Here is a 21753-nt window from a genome sequence, read left to right as displayed (position 1 = left end):
ATGGCCGTTCCGACTTCACTCGTAGAAACGATGGCAATTTTTAGTGAAGAAATTCGAGACAAACTTGGATTTCTTAGATTTGTTTCTGTCAAACCCAGTTGAAGGTGAACGCAAGAGACGGTCGTAGTGGTCCGAAGCATTTTGGGGATCTCGCTAAGACCTCCTAGCAACGTCGTTAGTCCCTGCGAGTCCCACCTAATCTCATTAAAACTAGTCCCTGCCAGTACCAAACATGAGACTGGATTAAGTGTTAGTTCAGTCCAGTCCAATGATAATTAATGAGGGTAAACAAACGCACCCTTAACGATTCTTCTCTTCAAAACAACTAAACAAATTCTGAAAAGAAAGGAAGTGGTGAGTGGCAGTCGTACCCGGTGACATGGCGCAGCTGTCCCCACCAATGGCTCTCTCGGAATCACGCAATCATAGTTGTGGACAGGAGGGAGTTGCATGTAGCATCAGCACAAAATCGGCCACGATTAATATTTTTGCTCGATTTGAGGCCAACCAAGAATTCGTCTACACAGACGCTAGCAGACAATAATAATGTTACACGTGTTTATTTATACTATTTGATGTAAAACAATGTACTTTCTTTGTGGCTAATGTTTTACTATCCAATTAACTTGAACAACTTTTTCTTTAGAAGCTTTTTCATTTGTTATTTTTTAGAGGTTTTTGAACTTTAAGGAGACTAAAATTTAATAAAAACCTGATGCTAGATTAAATATTGATTTAGTCATTAATGTGTACTTAATTCAAATTCATATTATATTTTTGTTCTTATATTTAATAGATAACTTATTTAATGTTATTACTTTAAATTTTAAATTTATTATTATACACATTTTAATTCATTAATTTTATCTAACTTTCTCTAATTAGAGTACCTAAATGTCCGTATCATAATATATTTTACTAAATTAGTGTACCGAAATGCCCGTACCTAAATATATTGTAGTGAACTAGTGACACATAAGAAAATATGTAAAACCGTAAGTGTACCGAAAATTCCGTACCTAACTATATGATACTAAACTAGTGTACTGAAATGTCGGTACCTAAATATATTATACTAAACTAGTGTACCGAAATATATGTACCTAAACATATTTAACTAATCAATAGGCAGAAAGATTCGAATTTGAGTGTAAAGAGATTGAGCACAATGCTCTAACTAACTTGATTAAGCTAAGTATGTAGAGCCTACCATTTTCTTTGGTTATTATTAGTTTTCAAACCATCTGATCATTTGCCCAGACTTGATTCCATTCGTAATCGTGAAGTCATAACTCATGCTAAGCTCGCTGTCATACCCGCTATGATGCCTTGCTCTGGTACCATATAATAGAACCCTTAGGTGGAATTTGCCTTCTATATTTTTGTAAATGATGACCCTTTTGATTTTAGTATTGATTAGTGTAAATTACCGCTTGTAATAAAACATAAAAAATAGGAATATTTTGGATGCGGTCCCTAATTTTTAACATTCTTTGATTAAAATCTTAATAATATTCAAAGTTTGATCAATGTCCCTTGACTTTGTACACCTTATTATATTACTATTAATATTTATAGTTTTATAGTTTTGACATTAATTGTTTGATATTTTATGAGCTTTATAATCCTATAAATTTAAAATCCCTCATTATAATACTATTAAAAATGGTTACAAAATAAAACTAAAAAGAAAATACTACAAATTAAAAAAAAATGTTGCAAATTAAAAGTGGGTACAAACTAAAAATATAAATATATGATACAAAATTTAGGCATAAAATATAAATATACCATATGTAATTTTTCTATCATTGATTAAATGTCACGTGATGGTATACACATGGGTACAAATACAAATAAAATTTTACAAAAATATGGGCACAAAAAGAAACTAATATATGGGTACAAATTAAAAATGAAAAGAAAATTGGTACAAATTAAAAAATATTTGCAAATTAAAAATAGGTACAAACTAAAAATAAAAATATATGATAAAAATTTTAGCCATAAATATAAATATACTAATTGTAACATTTTTATCATTAAGGTCGTACCCAGTGCACAAGGCTCCCGCTTTACGCAGGGTCTGGGAGAGGTAAATGTCGGCTAGCCTTACCCCCATTTATGGAGAGGCTGCTCCCAAGTCTCGAACCCGAGACCTACCGCTCATGGACGAAGGCACTTTGATCAAAAATTTTGATAAAAAATTAATGATGTTATTAATACCCAAGAACTTTGATCAAAAATTGAAAATGAATAAGATTTTAATCAATAGAGTAACAAAAAGAAGGATGTGAACCTAATTTTCCCATAATATAATGATATTTAAACATGTAGAAGTTTGGATTAAACCATACAATGGGAGCTAAAATAATTTAATATAGAACTCGCCATTTGCATGAGTTGAACTTATAAGACATCTTACTTACCACTAAACTATAGTACTAATGGCGTTCATGTCAACCCAATTGGATAAAAATAAGAGTTTGTATACAATTTCATTTGTATAACGCTTATTGTCCCCATCACTCGTCGCATTTCTTATAGAAGTAAAATCTCTAGTAAAGTTGGAAAATTTTCATACGTGACTGTCACACACAATCATGTAATATTATTTAATTTACGTATCATAGACAAAATACGCGTGTTATAACGTGTATAGATTGGTAACACGGCGTACCTGTACTATTGTCTATCAATAGATAACTAACACGTGACAGTGATGGTGCCGTAAAGACTAAAAAGGTGTACCGAGGAAGTTTCAAACCAGTGCTATATACTTGTCCCCGCAGTAAAAACTTGTAAAAGCAAAGACGCGGGACGATTAATTGAGTGGAGGAAGAAGAGAAGACGGTGACCAAATAATTGGGCGGCCTCAATTCACTCGCTTGCCACCACCACGCATTTTGGAACACACAGTCCCTCAGAACCCCCGCGCGCCACAAACTCTCTCTCTCTCTCTCTCTCACATGCACATTCATTCATTCAGTCACATGAACTCCACTGCCTCCACCAACCCCCAATCGTCAATGGGCACGGTGTTGAAGACGTCCTCAGACGGGTCGGGGAAGAAGGTCCGGAAGCCATACACCATCACCAAGTCCAGAGAAAGCTGGACCGACGAAGAGCACGACAAGTTCCTCGAAGCTCTTCAACTGTCAGTCTTCCTCTATTCGTTGTCTTTTTACTTTCAAGCATTCAATTCTGTTTTCTTTGTTTTTGTCAATAAACGGTTGGATAATCTACACTAAATTCATCAAAACTACGGGAAAAGGAGGATTTGAACCCGAACGTAGTGGGTTGAAGAGGAAAGCCTTATTCACCACGGCAGTCCACCGCCTGCCTATTTCTGTTTCAGTTTACTTGATTGCTTATTGGCTTTAATTTCTTTTTGTGTAGCTGTTGTTGTGGTGTGCTTTAATTTCTTGTTTTGGGTTGTGGGTTTTATTTGAATTTTCCAAATTTCTGAACTTTAATATTCTTTTGCTCCAATTTAGTTCTCACTTTATTTTTAGAATCGTGAACAGAGTAATGTAATGGGAGATTTTAATGTGGAAAACTGTAGATTTTGTCATTTGATGTCAGTGTTATTGAAGTTTCGGTGGGATTTTCAGGTTTGATAGAGACTGGAAGAAAATCGAAGATTTTGTAGGTTCGAAAACGGTTATTCAGGTTTGGACCCAGTGTTTTTCTGCATTTTAGTTTGAAGTTAGTATGAATTGGGGGTTTATGAGAATTGGGGTTTTGCAGATTAGGAGTCACGCCCAGAAGTACTTCTTGAAAGTTCAAAAGAGCGGGACAACAGCACACGTGCCTCCTCCGCGGCCAAAGCGCAAGGCTGCTCATCCTTACCCGCAAAAGGCCTCCAAAAATGGTTCTCCATTGTTAAAAGATAGTGATATTGTGTCTTTCTAAAGCTTAAACCTTAATTGTTTTCACTTTTAATTGTTCAATATCGGAATTGGCAGGTTTACTTCCGTTGCAAGCATCCATTGCTTATCCTTCTTCAATGAACGCAATTGCATCTACCTATTCTCCTTGGGATGAAACTTCCATTTTGACAAACCCTGCATCCGACCAAATTCTGTTGTCACATGAAGAATTTACTAATCTTCATGGAACTGAAGGTATATTCTATTTTTCTAGTTGTTTTGCTTGATATGCTTACGGCAGAATAGCTTTGTCGAGAACTTTCCAGCGCTTATTATGGGGTTCGGCGTAACTGATTCAGCTGACATTGGATCAAAGGGGTTATCAAGGATTAACACATGCAGTCTTAGTGGCCCCCTGCCAAGTTCCGAGATACCAAATCAAGGGAAACAAGCTCCTGGGCATCATGGTGATCATCAGACTGCAACTGCTGACTATATCTGTTCTCGACTTTGAATTTCAAGAAAATTTATGGTGGAACATTCATGATATATGTATATGTTTTACTATTTTGCAGGTCTCCCTGATTTTGCCGAAGTTTATAGCTTCATCGGGAGTGTTTTTGATCCAGAAACAAAAGGTCATGCTCAGAAACTCAGGGAAATGAATCCCATTAATTTTGAAACTGTGAGTTGAATGAAATTACATCGCTTTTAGCAATTTGTTTCTTGACGGTTTCTAATATTAACAAGTAACAGTGGGATGAGAATAGTTACTACGAATCAATGCGCCTGTAGTTAAATTTTGTTACTTCTGCAGGTTATGTTGTTAATGAGGAATCTCAGCTTCAACTTGTCCAGTCCGGACTTTGAACCAATGGTAATTCTTACTATTTTGTGCTATTACAATAGTAGTGTCGTGTGATGTAACTTTTCTTCGCAGTTAGGCATACGTTTCTATTGTTTCTCAGTTATCCTTGTCAATTCCAATCTCCTTCTAGATTTAGGTATAAAAAGCAATGTGGATATTGTTTTTCTTTCACAAAAATTACCCATTTAACTAGTTATGTTTACATTACGACAAGAAAAACAATTCCAGTTTTGCTAGTTTACGCATTTGCTAGCTTTTGGATTGCTGATGTATTCTCTTTTTTATCGTAACAACAGAGTTTCGATCTCCCTGAACTGGATCTCTTTTCTCATGTTTAAATTTGTTATGAGAATCAAATAGTGCTGCTATCAGTAACGAGTGTAATGACCTTAACTATAAATTTCACATGTTATCTTAGAGAAAAATGATGCGTAAAATAAAGAGATTGGTGAAAGATGACACCGAAAATGCTCAAATTAGAAGTTTCAATAGAACTTTACATGCGTGACAAAAAAAAATGAAGCTTTCCGTGAGCTGTTCTTCCTGAGAAAACACTTCCAAATCTTGAGAGTTCGATTAACTCTTAATAAGCCTATCAGCATCCTCTCTTTATTCATCAAATGTCCCAACTTCTCATTTGGTTTGCCTTATTCCTTAAGATTTTAGTCTTTTTTAAAGCTTGTGATTTTCTTTAATTTTGACTAATTAATCATGTGTATTTTGGTTCAGAGGAAGGTCCTGGTATCACATGATGTCCTACGAAAACAGTAGCTGCAGGAATTGTCACCGCGAAGCTGAATAACCATCTGTCATGATGAACTTCTTCGTAGTTACACCCGCTGACTGGTGTGTGTTTTGGAGCAAAAGTGTAGTGGTTCTAGAACAGCAAATGCCAAATCCGATGTTAGGAATGTAGTTCTGCAGACACAATGCATACAGCGTTAGAGGAGTCTGAAAGGAAGAAACATTTGAACTGGTTTTCAAGCTGTGCAAAAGGATCTAAATTGTCTGGTGGCCTCAATGGATGATTTATTCGTATCCCCGATTTTGTCCAGGCCTTCCAGACAAGTATGCATATCGTGTAACATGTGTTTAGTTGTAGTTTTCTCTTCTTTCTTTCTCTCTTTTCTTTACGTTTTCTGTTAAGGAAACAACAATAGGTTTGCATCTTGTGCCATCAAACAAATTTAACTACGACAACGGAGAATCCGAATTCTTATAGCGAACATTGACAATTTAGTAACAAAAAGAAAAGATGTTAGAATCCAAATTCTTGAAGCTGAGCTCGCTAATAGCATTTATCAGTCTGACGTGATGTCTTGAGTTAAATTCCTTCCCCTTCAACATCGTTGTATCAAAATAATGGTACCATTGATCTTCTCCAGTATCGCATTCTCTTCAAAATCCCTAATGCATTAGAGGTAATATCATATCAATCAAATGGTCATTTCAATATTAAGAATGCCTTTGGTCAATATTTTCAATATCAAGACCTCATCAAGAAAATAACAGGGTTATTTAATTTTTTTTATATTTCAAATTGTGTTTGTTTATAGAGGAAATTGTAGCAATGGTTCCTCAATTTTAACCAAATTGGAGCAATAGTTCATCAACTAAAAATTCATGACTAATGGTCCTTGAACTCCTCAAAATGTGCAGTCATGATCAATTTCGTCAGTTTCGTCAGCACTTTCGTCAAAACGAGTCATGTTGGAAGAATCATTGCTACAATTGAGTTAAAGTTGTAAAACCATTGCTGCAATTGGATTAAGGTTGAGGGACCATTTCTTCAATTATATTAAAGTTGAAGGACCATTTCAACAATTAGTTTCCCATATTTGCCCCTTAATTCTGACTTCACGTGCATGGCGCGTGACTTCTTTTAATGGCAGTTTTAGTGAAATTGACGAAAAGGACCATAGCTATACATTTTTTTGAGTTAAGGGACCAATGGTTTTGAATTTTTAGTTGATTAACCATTGCTACAATTTTCTCATTTTCCTATCATAGTGTCACAAGGCCCACAAACATTATGAGGCCCAACTGCTCCAGCCTACCTGATCTGGCCCATTACATGCTATAACTTCAAAGAAAATTATTTATTTTTTTAACAAAAATTGATAATATTCAACAATTTTTTAGCATTTCACAAAATAAGAAGAATACAGAATTGAATGTAAGAATATAATTTATTGACCCAAAAACATATGTAAGAAATTCAAATTACCTTCATTTTATTTTCGAAATTACCAAAAAATTAGAACAAAAAAGAAAAAAAAAAAGAAAAAGGGGCGTCCAACCCTGAAAAAACCCTACGGCCCAAAACATTTTAGGTATAAAATCAAGTTTAAACTCATTTGTCACAACCCTAAACCCTCACACCGCATCTCTCACACTCCACCCACTCTTAGAAATGGCCGCCGCCGCTCGCCCCCTCGTCACTGTCCAAACCCTTGACGGCGACATGGCCACCGATCAGTGCCAGACCGTCGCCTTACCCGACGTCATGAAGGTGCCGATCCGCCCCGACGTCGTCACAGCCGTCCACTCCCAAATGTCGAACAACAGCCGCCAGCCCTACGCGGTTTCCAAGAAGGCCGGTCACCAGACCTCAGCCGAGTCCTGGGGAACTGGACGTGCCGTCTCGCGTATCCCTCGTGTTCCCGGTGGCGGGACCCACCGCGCCGGGCAGGGAGCCTTCGGAAACATGTGCCGTGGCGGGCGCATGTTCGCTCCTACCAAGATCTGGCGCCGCTGGCACCGAAGGATCAACGTGAACCAGAAGCGATACGCCATCGTTTCGGCGATTGCGGCTTCTGCCGTTCCCTCTCTGGTCATGGCCCGCGGTCACAAAATCGAGACCGTTCCGGAGCTTCCTCTTGTTGTCAGCGACTCGGCTGAGGGCGTGGAGAAGACTTCGGCTGCTCTGAAGCTTCTGAAGCAGATTGGGGCTTACGCCGACGCCGAGAAGGCAAAGGACAGCCACGCGATTCGCCCTGGAAAGGGTAAGATGAGGAACAGGAGGTACATCAACCGCAAGGGACCTCTGATTGTGTACGGAACTGAAGGGGCTAAGCTGGTGAAGGCCTTCAGGAACCTTCCTGGTGTCGAGATTATCAATGTGGAGAGGCTCAACCTGCTGAAGCTCGCTCCTGGTGGGCATTTGGGTCGGTTTGTGATCTGGACCAAGTCCGCTTTCGAGAAGCTCGACTCGATTTACGGGTCGTTTGACAAGCTCTCGGAGAAGAAGAAGGGATACGTGCTGCCGAGGTCGAAGATGTTGAATGCTGACTTGGCTAGGATCATAAATTCTGATGAGGTTCAGTCAGTCGTCAGGCCTATCAAGAAGGATGCCAAGAGGGCTCCGATGAAAAAGAACCCTCTCAAAAACCTGAACACTATGCTAAAGTTGAATCCTTATGCTAAAACCGCAAGGAGAATGTCTCTTTTGGCTGAGGAGCAGCGCGTGAAGGCTAAGAAGGAGAAGCTTGACAAGAAAAGAAAGCCCATTACTAAGGTAATCGATCCAGCTTGTTTCCATTTGAATTGCTTTTGATGATATGTTGTTCTTTATGAAATATGATTGTTAAACATAATTGTTGGTTTCGTTGTGAGGATAATTATTAAATATGATTGATTGGTTCACTCAGTTTTGTGTTTTAGAGGATTTTACAGGATGATTTGATTGCAAAATGATGTGCCTGCATTAGTAATTGTTGTTATCTGGTGTCTAATTATACTTGAAATGTGATAACGTTAAAAAGCTAATTCTACTTTAAATAGTACATGTAATTGTGTTGTAAAGATGTTTAAGCGTGCTACTGTAAAAGCAATGTTTTGTGTTTTTGTCGCTCTTATGTGAATCCTATTTCGTAAAAGCAATGTTTGTTCATGTGAAGTTTACATATACCAAGATTTTGTTTGATCATGTATGCTAACGTAGAATATCTGTTTATTTTGTCTAATACTTGTGGGAGTCTTGTTTACTTGTATACGATTGTAGGCTTGTGTGCTAATATACTTGTTGAATTTTATTTTGTACAGGAGGAGGCTACCGCCATCAAGGCAGCTGGAAAGGCTTGGTACAAAACCATGATCTCTGACAGCGATTACACCGAGTTCGACAACTTCACAAAGTGGCTCGGGGTTGCCCAGTGATTTAGTTTATTGCTTTAAACTCCTATAAGACATTGCTTTTGTTAGTCTATTTTGCTGTGGTGTTTATCTGTGCCTTTTGTTTACTTTTAGTCATGGATGAGAAGTTTATGGGAAATGAGTTTATTGAACAAGCAAGTTTTGATTTGTTATTCCTCCATTTGATCTGGTTGGAGATTTTCTATAACGTGCACTGGGCAGTGTAATATTTTTGTTACTTTTCCGCTATGCTTCGCTCTGATCATGTTAGGGTCATTTGGTTATATTACTGCTTGTTATGATTTGGTTGCTTTTGCTTTGTTGTGATTAGTTGGTTTTGTGACTCCTGGTTGTATAGCCAGTTTGCCGTTGGTCCGACGAGCATATTTATGATAGAATAGCCAGTTTGCGGGTTGGAACCCTTATTATCCAATGCAGTTAAGAGTCGCAATGTACTACTATTTTTTATGGTTTTTTTGAAGTACATAGGTGTTTTTACACTAAGAGAAGGGGGAGTTTGGTTAAACTTGACAATGGGTAATTTAATTTGATATCGAATTTATTATCTACGAGATTTGAATCTAATGTCTCTCACTTTTAAGTGAAGATGAATATCATTAGATTATAGTACTGAGTGGCGAGTCACAATGTATTATGATCAAAGCATATCCAATGTGTTCCCTAAATGAGCTTAATTTAGGAGGAATTTAGAAAATCTCATCTCCAGTCACGCTCTTGCTCTTAGGGAAGCAAAATTTGCTAGGAGTTCATAATCAAGGGAGTTAGAAAGGAAGGGCTCCTCGCATTAATTACTACTAGTCTTTATGCACGTGTTAACATGTGTGCAGAAGAGATTTTTTGAATCACGAAATGTTACACGTGATTTACACATTTTAAATTAGGGGTGGGCAAACGGGTACAGGAACCGCGGGTCGGGGTAGGTACATGCCGATTCCTGTTTTTTAATAGGGGAAACGGGGCAGGGCGGGCTGGGGCAATGACATGGGTGGGGCGGGCCGGTTCCAGATGTATAGAAAAAGGGGCCCCAGACCGGCCTGTTTGTAATTGAAATGGACGGCCCAGATTGAAAATAAACATACCTTCCAATCATGATCGTTGGTTTTTACCCTAGTATCTCTGAATCTGATCGAGTCTCTCTCGACCCTCGACCTCTCTGTCTCTAATGACCTCGTCCCCTTCCCTGAGCCTTTCCCTTCCACGGTTCCACCACCCACACTCCATCACTCCCCGTCAGTCATCTCCTTGCCCACCCCCGACATCACCGTCGTCGTGAGTCAGGGACCTGACGACCACCACTGCTGATCTTCTTCTCGATTGTTCTCCTCGACGACATCACCGCCGTTGCGACTTGCGATCACCAACACTCCACCGTCGCCAGTTCAGGTGAATTCTTTAACCTTTTTTTTTTATTTTAATTTTTTTATAGGTTTTTTAACCTCTGATGTTTGTAACTTTCTAGTTTGAACTTTGATCTATTGGGATGTTCATGTTTGTTCTTGTTGATTTGGTGGATTTTCTGAATTTTTTTAGCTTGTTTATTAGGTGTTTTCAGAGTTAATACTTAATTGAGTTGAATTTTCGTACCTGCAGAAGAAGCAGAATTTGTACTAAACTTTTACTCTAAAGGTTCATATTAAGGTTAACAGTGTTTTCATAAATTTTTATTGTCACAATTACGTTCATACAAACTCATGTATTGCTGATGAATTTGCGGGAACTGTGTTCTACTTTAATGGTAGTATGGTACCAATTATATATATACAGATGGTTCTCACTTGGGATCAGTTGTTGTGTAATGGTTGAGTTAATTATCATTGGATTTTGTTAGTGTCGTATTATAGATGGACCAGTCTTTGTGTGTGTGTGTGTGTGTGTGGTATGGTACCAATTATATATATGCAGATGGTTCTCAATTTGCCATATTCTTTAGTTTCAACATCACTGCTATATTTGGATTTTGTTGTTGCTATCTGGTTTTGTTCTTTAATTTTGTTTTTCTGGTCTATGCTTAGAAAGTTTAAGGTTTTATGGTTTGTTCTTTGGTCCTGTCCTTGTGTGTGTGTGTGTGTGTGTGATTAAGTGATTTGTTTCCTTTTTCATTCTTGGTGGTTTGTGTGTTCGTTCGATCATTTTTGTCTTGGTTTTGGTATGGATTGCAGGAGTAATGATATTATTTGTGCTTTTTTGAGGTATAGCAACTTGGGAAGGATCTTCTTTTTTGGCCAACATAGAGCGTTGTTTTCTATGGCTCTTGGTGATCAATAGGGTTAGGCTTGGTATCTATTTTAGTACAGTTGAGATTTAAATAATTAAAGATCCAGTTCATCATAAGAAGATAAAGATAAGAAGTAAATAATGAATGTTAAAAAAGTTCCAGTGGCTTGTTTATGTTCTAGCTGTGTTGGTTTGTTTTTATTTCATTGAATCTGAAATGTAAGATTTTCTGTATGGTGTTGTAGTTCGCAGTCACACAGTTTTGGGATTGGAAAGGTTGGCGCCAGATTCTTGAGGATAATATGATGTTGGACGTTAAAATGTCATGTTTATTCTATTTTTGCTTGCAGATTCAATGAGGATTGTTGTTGGAACTGGAACGTTGGATGTGGTTTTGGATGTTAATTTGGAATTTATTGCAGATGTCTTGGACTTTCGGATATTTTGTATGTTGATTTGATTTTTAGATGTTGGACGATGTAATATTATTATTTTGGATGTATTGTTAATCTATGAACTTGGATGGAATCATTTTGGATGTATTGTTTTTTGCAATCTGTGCAGTTTTTTTTTTTCAAACCAAAAAAAAATGGGACCCGTGGACCCAGCCCGACTCGGCCCGTTTCCTTTGAACCTAGGTCCGGTCCGGTCCCTTCTAAATTGGGCCTAGCCTGGCTCGTGCCCACACCTATTTTAAATGTATTTATATGCGTAAATTGACAAAAGAAAAGTCAAATATTTGAATTAAATGAATAATATTCGATCATGCTAGAAGAAACCCCTCATAAACCAATTAAAGCAGCTGAATTCACATAATAAAATCGGTTTTTATAGAATTTATATTAAGAATAGAGAAAATAATATTTAATAAACAATTGATTGAATCACATTATTGCTAACTCATTGTGAGGCTAAGTCCACTATTCACTTTAGTGTAGATAATATCGTTTATTAAAAAAAAAAAAAACAATCATTTGAAAACTAATTTAATCACATTATTATCCGCATGTGAAATACCTTTTTTATTCTATAAAAAAAAAAGAAATATTTTTTTATAACCGGCATTACACGCCTCTTAAGATGTTTTGAACGTTTCTAAAAATAGAGAAAATAATATTTAATAAACAACTGATTTAATCACATTATTGCTAGCATATTGTGAGGTTAAACCCACCTCCCTCCCCCCTTAGTGTAGATAATATTGTTTGTTTAAAAAAAATCATTTGACAATTAATTTAATCACATTATTATTCGTGTGCGAAAGACATTTTTTTATAACCGGCATTACATGCCTCTTAAGATGTTTTGAACATGTTTAAAAATAGAGAAATTGAATAACATTATTGCTCGCCTGTTGTTAAGCACTAATTAAAGAAAAGCACAAATTAATTATTAAAAACAAACACTATTAAGATGACGAAAATGCATTTGTGTTATTTGATGAATTATTTTGGGATGCATTTAAAGTTTTTTTGTCTTGGGGGAAATTTTGACCAAATATTTTTATTGAAGCTTGGTGACACCAAAAACACTATTTACCCTTTGTGTTCTCTTTATATATAGACTAGCCTTCATGCACACACTCACGCACGTGCAGAAGACATTTTTTGAATTACGGCGTGCTACGCGTGATTTACACGTTTTAAATGTATTTATATGGGTAAATTGACAAAAGGAAAGTCAAATATTTGAAGTAAATGAATAATCTTATATTATGCTAGAAGAAACCGCTCATAAACTAATTAAAGCGGTTGAATTCACATAATCAAATCGCTCTATAGAATTTACATTAAGAATAGAGAAAATAATATTTAATAAAATTGATTGAATCACATTATTGCTAGCTCATTGTAAGGCTAAACCCACCTCACTTCCCCTTAGTGTAGATAATATCGTTTGTTAAAAAAAAACAATCATTTGACAACTAATTTAATCACATTATTATCCGCGTGCGAAATACATTTTTTATAACAGGCATTACATGCCTCTTAAGATGTTTTGAATGTGTTTAAAAATATAAAAAATAATATTTAATAAACAACTTATTGAATCACATTATTGCTAGCCCATTGTGAGGCTAAGCCCATCTTCATCATCCTTAGTGTAGATAATATCTTTTGTTAAAAAACAACAATCATTTGACAACTAATTTAATCACATTATTATCCTCATGCAAATAACTTTTTTTTTATAACCGGCATTACACGCCTCTTAAGATATTTTAAACGTATTTAAAAATAGAGAAATTGAATCACATTATTGCTAGCTTATTTTGAGGTACTAATTTAAAAAAATAAAATAAAATAAAACCACAAAAAAATAATTATTAAAAAATACTGTTAAAATTACAAAAATGCCCCTGTATTATTTGGTGCATTATTTTGGGATGCTTTTGAAGTTTTTTTTTATCTTGGGAGCATTTTTGTTCCGCATGCGAATGACTTTTTTAATAACCGGCATTATACGCCTTTTAAGATGTTTTGAACATGTTTAAAAATAGAGAAATTGAATCACATTATTTCTAGGCTATTGTGAGGTACTACTTAAAAAAAACCACAAAAAATTTATTATTAAAAAAAAATTATTAAAATGATGAAAATGCCCTTACTTTATTTGATGCATTATTTTGGGATGCCTTTGAAGTTTTTTTTGTCTTAGGGGTATTTTTGTCCAAATATTTTTGTTGAAGCTTGGTGACACCAAAATCACTATTCACATTTTCCAACATTTTTTATAACCAGCATTACACGCCTCTTAAGATGTTTTAAACTTGTTTTAAAATATAAAAATTGAATCACATTATTCTTAGCCTATTGTGAGGGGCTAATTAAAAAAAACACAAAAAATTAATTATTAAAAAAATACTATTAAAATGATAAAAATACCCCTGCCTGATTTGATGCATTATTTTGGGATGCCTTTAAAGTTTTTTGTCTTGGGGGCATTTTTGTTCAATTTTTTTTTTGTTGAAGCTTGATGACACTAAAATCACTATTCATCTTTTCCATTAGCTTTATATATAGAAGATTGTTTTAATTTGTTAAAGAAAAAAACTCTGTTTCTACTGATATTATTTATTTTGACTTACTAAATTAGAAAGTATGGTTGGAGGAGAGATGTTTAGGGTGCTTCTAGACTTTTTAGCTAAAATTTAACTAAAATAATAGAGGGTAGGATTGAAGGTTCCTAAGTCTCATAGTTATTAAAATGAACCAAAATGGATTAAAAGCATTGTCGGCAGAAAAACCAAAAGTTAAAACACAATCATAAAAGGCGATTTTCAAAACATATGTTAAAGCGAGTACGTCTTACTTTGTTTTAGTTAAACTTAAAACTCGATAGTTGCATCTGCATATTTTGTTATTATTATTCTTTTTCGATTTTGTTTTGTTTCCTTTTCAACTAGTTTATTAGGTTGCAGGACACGTCGAGTATTCCGATCTTTTAAACTATAACGAATTAAACGACGAATCAGTAGAGGTAGCTGTGTTATTTAGTTTGAGTGACATAAGGCAAAAATTTTGTACTACTACTTAAGAGAAGAGCCTTACTCAGCCTCTTTTCTAAAATTCCAATTACGTCCTCATTTTTCTAATTTTACCCAACAACAAAACATATGTTAAAGCGAGGACATCTTGCTTTGTTTCAGTTAAACTTAAAACTCGAAACGGTAGTTGCATCTGCATATTTTGTTATTATTATTCTTTTTCAATTTTGTCTTTTTTCCTTTTCAACTAGTTTATTAGGTTGCAGGACACGTCGAGTATTCCGATCTTTTCAACTATAACGAATTAAACGACGAAGTAGTGGTAGCTGTGTTATTTAGTATGAGTCACATAAGGCAAATATTTTGTACTGCTACTTAAGAGAAGAGCCTTACTCAGCCCCTTTTATAAAATTCCAATTACGTCCTCATTTTTCCAATTTTACCCAACAACAATTTTAATCATCAGGGATGTTGATGTACTTTGCATTAAGAGTTGTCGGTTGGGCCCATGTCATATGGCTTGGTCTACTAGTTATGGCTTCATGCTAATTTTAGGTACTTTGAGAACGTGTATGAATACTGCCCTACCCAACTTAAAAATGCATAACATATCGAGTAGTAAGAATATACTACATTTATGTATTATGTTTACACCTTTCATTTTGAGTACAATACATGTCCGTTAAGGTTAATACTTGTAAGGAGTTTATAACTCAATTGGATTAGAATAACAGAATATTATTATTGTATATGAAATTTCGAGTTTGATTCACCTCTCTTCCAATATCCTTGTACAAAATCAATCATGGACGATTCGATATTATTAATAATATTTACAAATTTATAGACGGCATATCCGCGTTTAGACAAAATGTAGTTAATTGATCTTTGGTATGGTTGGTAAATAGGGGCCAAATCATTTTATCTTAACATGCTTTGCTTGGTCTAATGAGTTCATTCAATATCTTACCTGTCCTACCTAATTCCAATGTTTGATTCACTCATATGTTGTCACTTCATAAGCAAACATAAAAAAGAGAGAAAAAAGAAGAATGGTGTGATCAACTCACCTTTTTTTTATCGTTCACAAACTATTCGTTAATTTTTGTTATTTGATATTCTTTAATTCATTGGATTCGACCATCAAAAATTAAAAAGGTATGCGAAAGATAAAAAAAAAAGGTATAGATAACATCGACTAAAAAGAAAATTGCATAAAGTGTGCCCTCCCCCAATTAGTCCCAACAAATAAAATCACAAAATTATAATGTTTTGGATGGAGTTTTTAATTATTGATATATATATATATATATATATATATATATATATATATATATTCTATTGAGAAAAGAGGGATTGTCAACTTTTTGTCCATGTTTCTTTCAATTTTGCCCTTACTTTTGAATACACAATGTTGACATGAGGAGGGCAAAATAGTAATTTTGCATCTTTTGAACTTTTTGCTTTTTTTTCCTATTTTGCCCTCACTTTTGATACACAATATTTATATAAGGAAGACAAAATATTTACATAAGATAAAAAATATGCACTTATTAAGAGAAATTGTTTCACCATCATTTTTTCATACAGGTAAGTGAAATCATGATGTTTTTTAGATAGTTTGAATGAATTGAAACGGTTACGCTTGAGGAGAATGTGGAAGAAAATGGACGGTTGTTTACACACATAGAGTATGTGCTCATCTGCTAGTCTCTATATATATAGATGGCTAACTGTCAGCCAAATGAAAGGGATGTCTAATTCACGCCCACATAAATAAGATGTGACAACCCTTCCCACTCCTCTTTGAATAAATACAACATTCATCCTTATTAGCGAATGTTCTCTTGTATAATTACAAGTTAATGATTGTTCTCTAATCAAGTATCTTGTACTTGCATTTCTTAGCACAATTCGGTGAATCGTTCGAACGCTCGTAGAATTCTTAATCCTAGAGTAATTAGGTAAATTATATCAGCAGTTAAAGTGGATGAACGATTGACTGTAGCATTCTTTTTAGCAATTCTAGTAAGTTAACGGCAATGTTTCCCTACAAAACACCATTTTTGGTTTGAGCTGTGGTGTGGTCAGCCATTTAAACGTTGTGTAGTCTATTTCTAACCGTTGATGTACGTAGATCCCACGCTTCATTAATCTTGTTTCATAAGTTTACCCAAAGGTCAAAGTGTTGTGCATTGTGAAAGAAGCAAAGCTACACACGCCAAAAACAAAAAGGAGAAAAAATAGACCGGTACACGATATGTCATTATACAAATTGTAGGATATGTACGTAAAAATTTAATAACTTAAAAAATAAAATTTTTTACCACTTATATGAAGTCACATGGTGTACCGGTGTTCTGAATACAATGAAAAATTAGGGAACTTTAACGAAAAGCACCCGGTACTGTTCACTTTAACGAAAAACCACATTTTTACACTAAAAAGTCAATCCTGTTACTATTCACTTTATCCTTTATTTTGTCCTTATCATTAAAACTCAAAGTTTTCAAACCTTTTCATTAGTTTTCTGAAAAATTACTCATGAGTCTCCTCTTTGTTCTTTCCTCCATCACCAAGCAGTCAATCTAATCTTTCACTCTCCTCTCTCTCTAACAGCTTCTTTATTAACTCCTCTGTTTCTTGTAGGTATGCATGAATGAAAGAGAGAGACTCGGTGACTCTCTCAATCACGCGGCCGGCCTCCGCCTCCCTATGATCCTCCCCCGCCGGCGCCTCTTCCACAATCTACTCCTCTAATTCTCTCTCCCTACTTTCATCAAACACGTTCAAAACAAAGCAGCTCCATGACTCCCTCCCTTCTCCTCCTCCTCCTCCCTCATTTTCCCCACCCCACCTCCTCCTCCTCCACCGCCTTCTGAATCAACTTCCCAATTCCAAAACCGCCAGCAATGCTAGATCTCAACCTCGGGTTCGTCTCCCACGACGTCGTTCCCGATTCCCACCACAAGCTTCTCTCCACCACCCCTATCGAAAGCTCCGAAAGCTTCAACTCCTCCTCCAACCTCACCCTCGCCGGCGACGACGACGATAACTCCGCTACTCTCAACTTCCTTGCTCTGAACGACGACGTATCCGCTGATCACTACGACGGTCGGAGGACCATCCAGCTCTTCCCGCTCGCCCAATCCGTACGCTCTTCTTCGTCGTCGTCGTCGGCTTCTAAGAAGCAGTGGCTGGGACTATCGTCCGGTTCCAGATTGGAGCTGGAGCCGATTTACTATGCTCCTGCGAAGCAATGGATTGCGCCTCCGCAGCAAGTGAAGAAGAGCCGGAGAGGGCCCCGGTCCCGGAGCTCGCAGTATCGGGGCGTTACGTTTTATCGAAGAACCGGGAGATGGGAATCCCATATTTGGTTAGTGTTTGATTACGGGGATAATGCTGTACTATTACTCTGTTTGGATACTCTGATTCTGTACTGAATTTGAGCTCTCTGGCTTTCTATTTTTGTAGGGATTGCGGGAAACAAGTGTACTTGGGTAAGAAAAATGAATCAAAACCCACCATTTAATCGTTTTTATTTTATTTTATATTTTGGGCTGATTATTTTTTAATTTTTTGAAATTTTTTAGGAGGATTTGACACTGCCCAATCTGCTGCTAGGTAAGAACTAAGAAACTGAGAAGGGTTAACAGTAAATATTTCAATGTAAAATTTGGTTCCAATTAGTAAATTGTTTGGGTAATTTTGGGTTTGTGGTAAAATGATGTTAGGGCGTATGATCGAGCTGCGATCAAATTCCGTGGAACTGAGGCTGATATTAACTTCAGTGTCAGTGATTATGAGGATGATATTAAGCAGGTTGGATTTTGGAGTGTAATATGTATGTAATGTGCAGGTTTTTGATTGTTTGTTTCTTTTCTTTCGATTTGGGTTTTGATTTCGATTGTAATGCAGATGAGTAATTTTACAAAGGAAGAATTTGTGCATATTCTGCGCCGCCAGAGTACCGGGTTCTCTAGAGGAAGGTCGAAATTCAGGGGAGTCACATTGCACAAATGTGGCCGCTGGGAAGCTCGTATGGGCCAGTTTATGGGCAGGAAGTAAGAACCCGTTTCTTTTTCACTGTTCTTATTTGAAGTATCAGTTTGTCCCTTAAATTTCGTAACATGGATGTTTAGTATTCATTTATGTATGTGGTCTTGACTCTTAAGTGATTATGATATGTGAACAAGAGAACGACACAAAGAATTGTGTTCATTGAGGACCGATAAATAGTTGGGGCTTGGTTTCATGTAAATTGTTTGCATGAGTTGAGAAATTGTTTTTCATTGGGTACGGTATTTCATTGGTTGCCTGCAGGTATATATACCTTGGCCTATTTGATAGCGAGATTGAAGCTGCAAGGTCTTTACGATATTGTATAGGCAGCATTTTACTCGATATCTAAACTTTGAGATCTTACTGACCTTGGGATTCATTTAAGTCAGTATGGTGTTACTCTTTGAAACCAGGGCATATGACCAGGCTGCCATTGAGTGCAATGGAAGAGAAGCAGTCACCAACTTCGATTCAAGCTCATATGATGGGGTGTTAATGTCTGAGGCCAATAACAAAGGTAGTATTGTTGGTAGAGAACATCAATTCAAAAGATACCAAATCGAACCGTTCTTTTATTTTTGTCAGTAAATCATGTATCTAAAATTTTCTTGGTGCAGGCAGCCACCAAAATCTTGATCTGAACTTGGGAATTGCTCCCCCCTTCGTTTCTGAAATCCAAAAGGAGAATATCAATTTGAGCAGCTTTCCTTTTCAGCTAGGCTGTGACGGCATTCCTATTCACACAAGAGCAAGGGTAATGTTGCGATCAAATTATGAATACCCCTATCAGTTCAATTCGCCTTTCTGTTCTGTAGAAATTCTTGATCTTGTATCTATGTCTACAATGCAACTTAAGCTACTCCGTTTTTAGCAGTTCGTTGTTCTTTTTACAGAATGAGAACTCTGTTCCAGCACCTATGAGGTCTCAACTTTCTCATGGCTCAATGGTGGCGTCTGAGGTGCATCCTATAATGAGCAACATGAATTCCATTTTCTTTCCCATTCATATGGTAATTTACCATCACTTCTAGTCATTATAATTTCATTTTTTTTTTCAGATTTTCAGATAGGAAGTTACAAAACCTTAGTTCTTGTGCCTTAATTAGTTATTGTCGACCTTTGCAATATTTCATTTGATTACGTTACTTGTTGCAGTTAAGCTTTTATGTTAAATCTTCAGTGAAATTTTACTATTCGGGTTTAAATTTCTTTCTGTTGTTAAACATTATTGGTCCTTTCTTTCTTAACTTGTGGAAGAAGCATCGCAAGCTTCCCTACGCTAATGTGAACAAATTCTTTGATTCCAAAGAGGATTTATTTCCTGTTTATTGCCATTTACTGACAATTCTCGGGTTACAGTGTCCGTTAACAATTCAATGTCTTTGTTGTTTTCAGGAAAGAGCTATGGAGAAGAGTATGGATGTTAGCTCATTTCCCAGTTGGGCTTCGCAATTCCAAGACCTGAATGGCGGGCCAACTTCCATGCCACTCTTATCTATTGCAGCATCATCAGGATTCCCTTCTTCAACAGCCACTTCATCGTCATCAGCTGTCACTCAACTTCATTTCCCTAACAAGGCGATTCTCCGCCACCATTTTTCACCGTCATTCACCAACAACATCCCCCATTTTGCAGAGGCTGAAAACCAGAAGCAGGTCACGATCGGATAGTAATTGAGTGGAGAATGTTGTCTCGGACTCTTTTCGAGGCAATGTAACAAGGAAAGATAAAAGAAGTTTAGTTATCAACTTTATTTTGCTTGCATTACATAAAGCTTATGAAATCGAGCATCGCGGTCTAGTGGCATGGAAAAATTGCGGTAGCTTTGCCTTCGGCCGGCGACGATCATAAATTTGCGGTCGCATTGTTCTCCATGCTTCAGTTGAGGGTGTAGCAAAATGTGCTTTTGGCAGCTTACAATAGTTCAATTTCACATCTTTTTATACTTATGAAGCGTTTGTACTTTGTAGTAACTTTAGCATGAATGCGAATCCTTTATATATTTTTCTGATATCCCACATTGGGGGCATCTGCACTCAAGTTCAAAAAAAAAAAAATTCCCGCAAAAATGTAAGAGGAGGGGATGTTAAGCATAGATTATCACTTGTACAAAAATGTATCGTTACATGGGCTTAATAATATTAAAATTCAAATATAAATTTTATTTTAAACTAATTGAAAATATAGGGAAGAGTTTCGAATGAGTTTCGAATGAGAGAAACTCATTTGCAAGTTGCAATCAATATATAATATTAGCCACTCTTCTAAAAATTCCCGCCTAGCCCCAATTAGATGCTAGGTGGTTGACCACTTTCCTGATTAATTTCTAGGCGTTTGAAAATTGATAAAGGGCTTATAGACTTGCTTAGGCGTCCGCCTAGCCCGCTTAGACCCACCTAGGTCGCGACTCTCACTTAGACAAAAAATTGATAACCTTCGTTTTCATTTTTTTTATAATAAATGTAAGAGACTCGTTGAATATTTGGATGAACAATCATTATATGTTTGTTTTCCATGTTTTCAATATGTTCTAACACCTTATAATCTATGTCTTTTTTTTTTGTAATTTATGTATTCCAATACAATTATGTATTTTTTTAGGTATAAGAAGACACTTTTTTATACGATATAAACTAAACTTATTTAAATTGCCTAGGCGCTAGATCCCTGCCCGTTGTCCAATTAGCGCCTAATGTCTTTTAGAACCTTGGTATTAGTACTAAACTTATTTAAATTGCCTAGGCGCTAGATCCGTGCCCGTTGTCCAACTAGGGCCTAATGTCTTTTAGAACCTTGGTATTAGTACTACTGACATAGATGATTATCATGTATTTAAATCGAGTGCAATTAAATAGTTGTCACATAGTGAGAATCTCTTCTTATGATGATATGGAGGGAGAATTTTTGTGCTGGGGTTTCAGAGTTAAAGTAAAAAGTGTCCGCATTCTCGGCTTTAAGGAGCTGATACAGATCTGCCTGCAGTGCAAAAGGATCAAAGGATAGATTGGATCCTCGTCCAGTCTGTAAAAATGTAAAAAATTAAAAATAATAATATGGCGTAATTATTTTGAGTAATTACTTTGTGCTTGTGATT

General features: G+C 36.2%; 3 protein-coding genes across 6 annotated transcripts; all 3 read left to right on the top strand.

Moving 5' to 3' along the window:
* Nucleotides 1-2807: 2807 nt before the first annotated feature.
* On the top strand, nt 2808-6010 carry LOC126594302 (protein REVEILLE 8-like). 3 transcript variants are annotated; one of them, XM_050260545.1, is made up of 8 exons: nt 2808-3157; nt 3615-3672; nt 3751-3874; nt 3969-4127; nt 4232-4339; nt 4448-4510; nt 4690-4749; nt 5470-5505. In XM_050260545.1, the coding sequence occupies exons 1-7, from the start codon at nt 2970-2972 to the stop codon at nt 4740-4742; spliced, it is 753 nt and encodes a 250-aa protein (XP_050116502.1). In that variant the 5' UTR covers nt 2808-2969; the 3' UTR covers nt 4743-4749; nt 5470-5505. The 3 variants fall into 3 exon arrangements, with proteins under 3 accessions (XP_050116502.1, XP_050116501.1, XP_050116503.1); XM_050260544.1 differs by having other exon boundaries at nt 2809-3157; nt 4448-4557; nt 5470-6010; XM_050260546.1 differs by lacking the exon at nt 4232-4339 and having other exon boundaries at nt 2809-3157; nt 4448-4557; nt 5470-6010.
* Nucleotides 6011-7090: 1080 nt separating this feature from the next.
* On the top strand, nt 7091-9082 carry LOC126593202 (60S ribosomal protein L4-like). The gene is made up of 2 exons (XM_050259139.1): nt 7091-8257; nt 8785-9082. Exons 1-2 carry the CDS (start codon nt 7154-7156, stop codon nt 8896-8898), a joined length of 1218 nt encoding a protein of 405 aa, XP_050115096.1. The 5' UTR covers nt 7091-7153; the 3' UTR covers nt 8899-9082.
* An 8098-nt stretch (nt 9083-17180) lies between these two features.
* LOC126594374 (APETALA2-like protein 3) lies at nt 17181-20666 on the top strand. 2 transcript variants are annotated; one of them, XM_050260676.1, is made up of 10 exons: nt 17181-17972; nt 18071-18096; nt 18190-18220; nt 18331-18418; nt 18515-18660; nt 18920-18964; nt 19072-19175; nt 19276-19412; nt 19552-19668; nt 20054-20666. In XM_050260676.1, the coding sequence occupies exons 1-10, from the start codon at nt 17509-17511 to the stop codon at nt 20327-20329; spliced, it is 1434 nt and encodes a 477-aa protein (XP_050116633.1). In that variant the 5' UTR covers nt 17181-17508; the 3' UTR covers nt 20330-20666. The 2 variants fall into 2 exon arrangements, with proteins under 2 accessions (XP_050116633.1, XP_050116634.1); XM_050260677.1 differs by lacking the exon at nt 18920-18964 and having other exon boundaries at nt 17184-17972.
* Nucleotides 20667-21753: the final 1087 nt, after the last annotated feature.

This window comes from Malus sylvestris, chromosome 12 (genome assembly GCF_916048215.2).
Source record: "Malus sylvestris chromosome 12, drMalSylv7.2, whole genome shotgun sequence".
Taxonomy (NCBI): Eukaryota; Viridiplantae; Streptophyta; class Magnoliopsida; order Rosales; family Rosaceae; genus Malus; species Malus sylvestris.
This window is presented reverse-complemented; position numbering and strand designations above follow the sequence as displayed.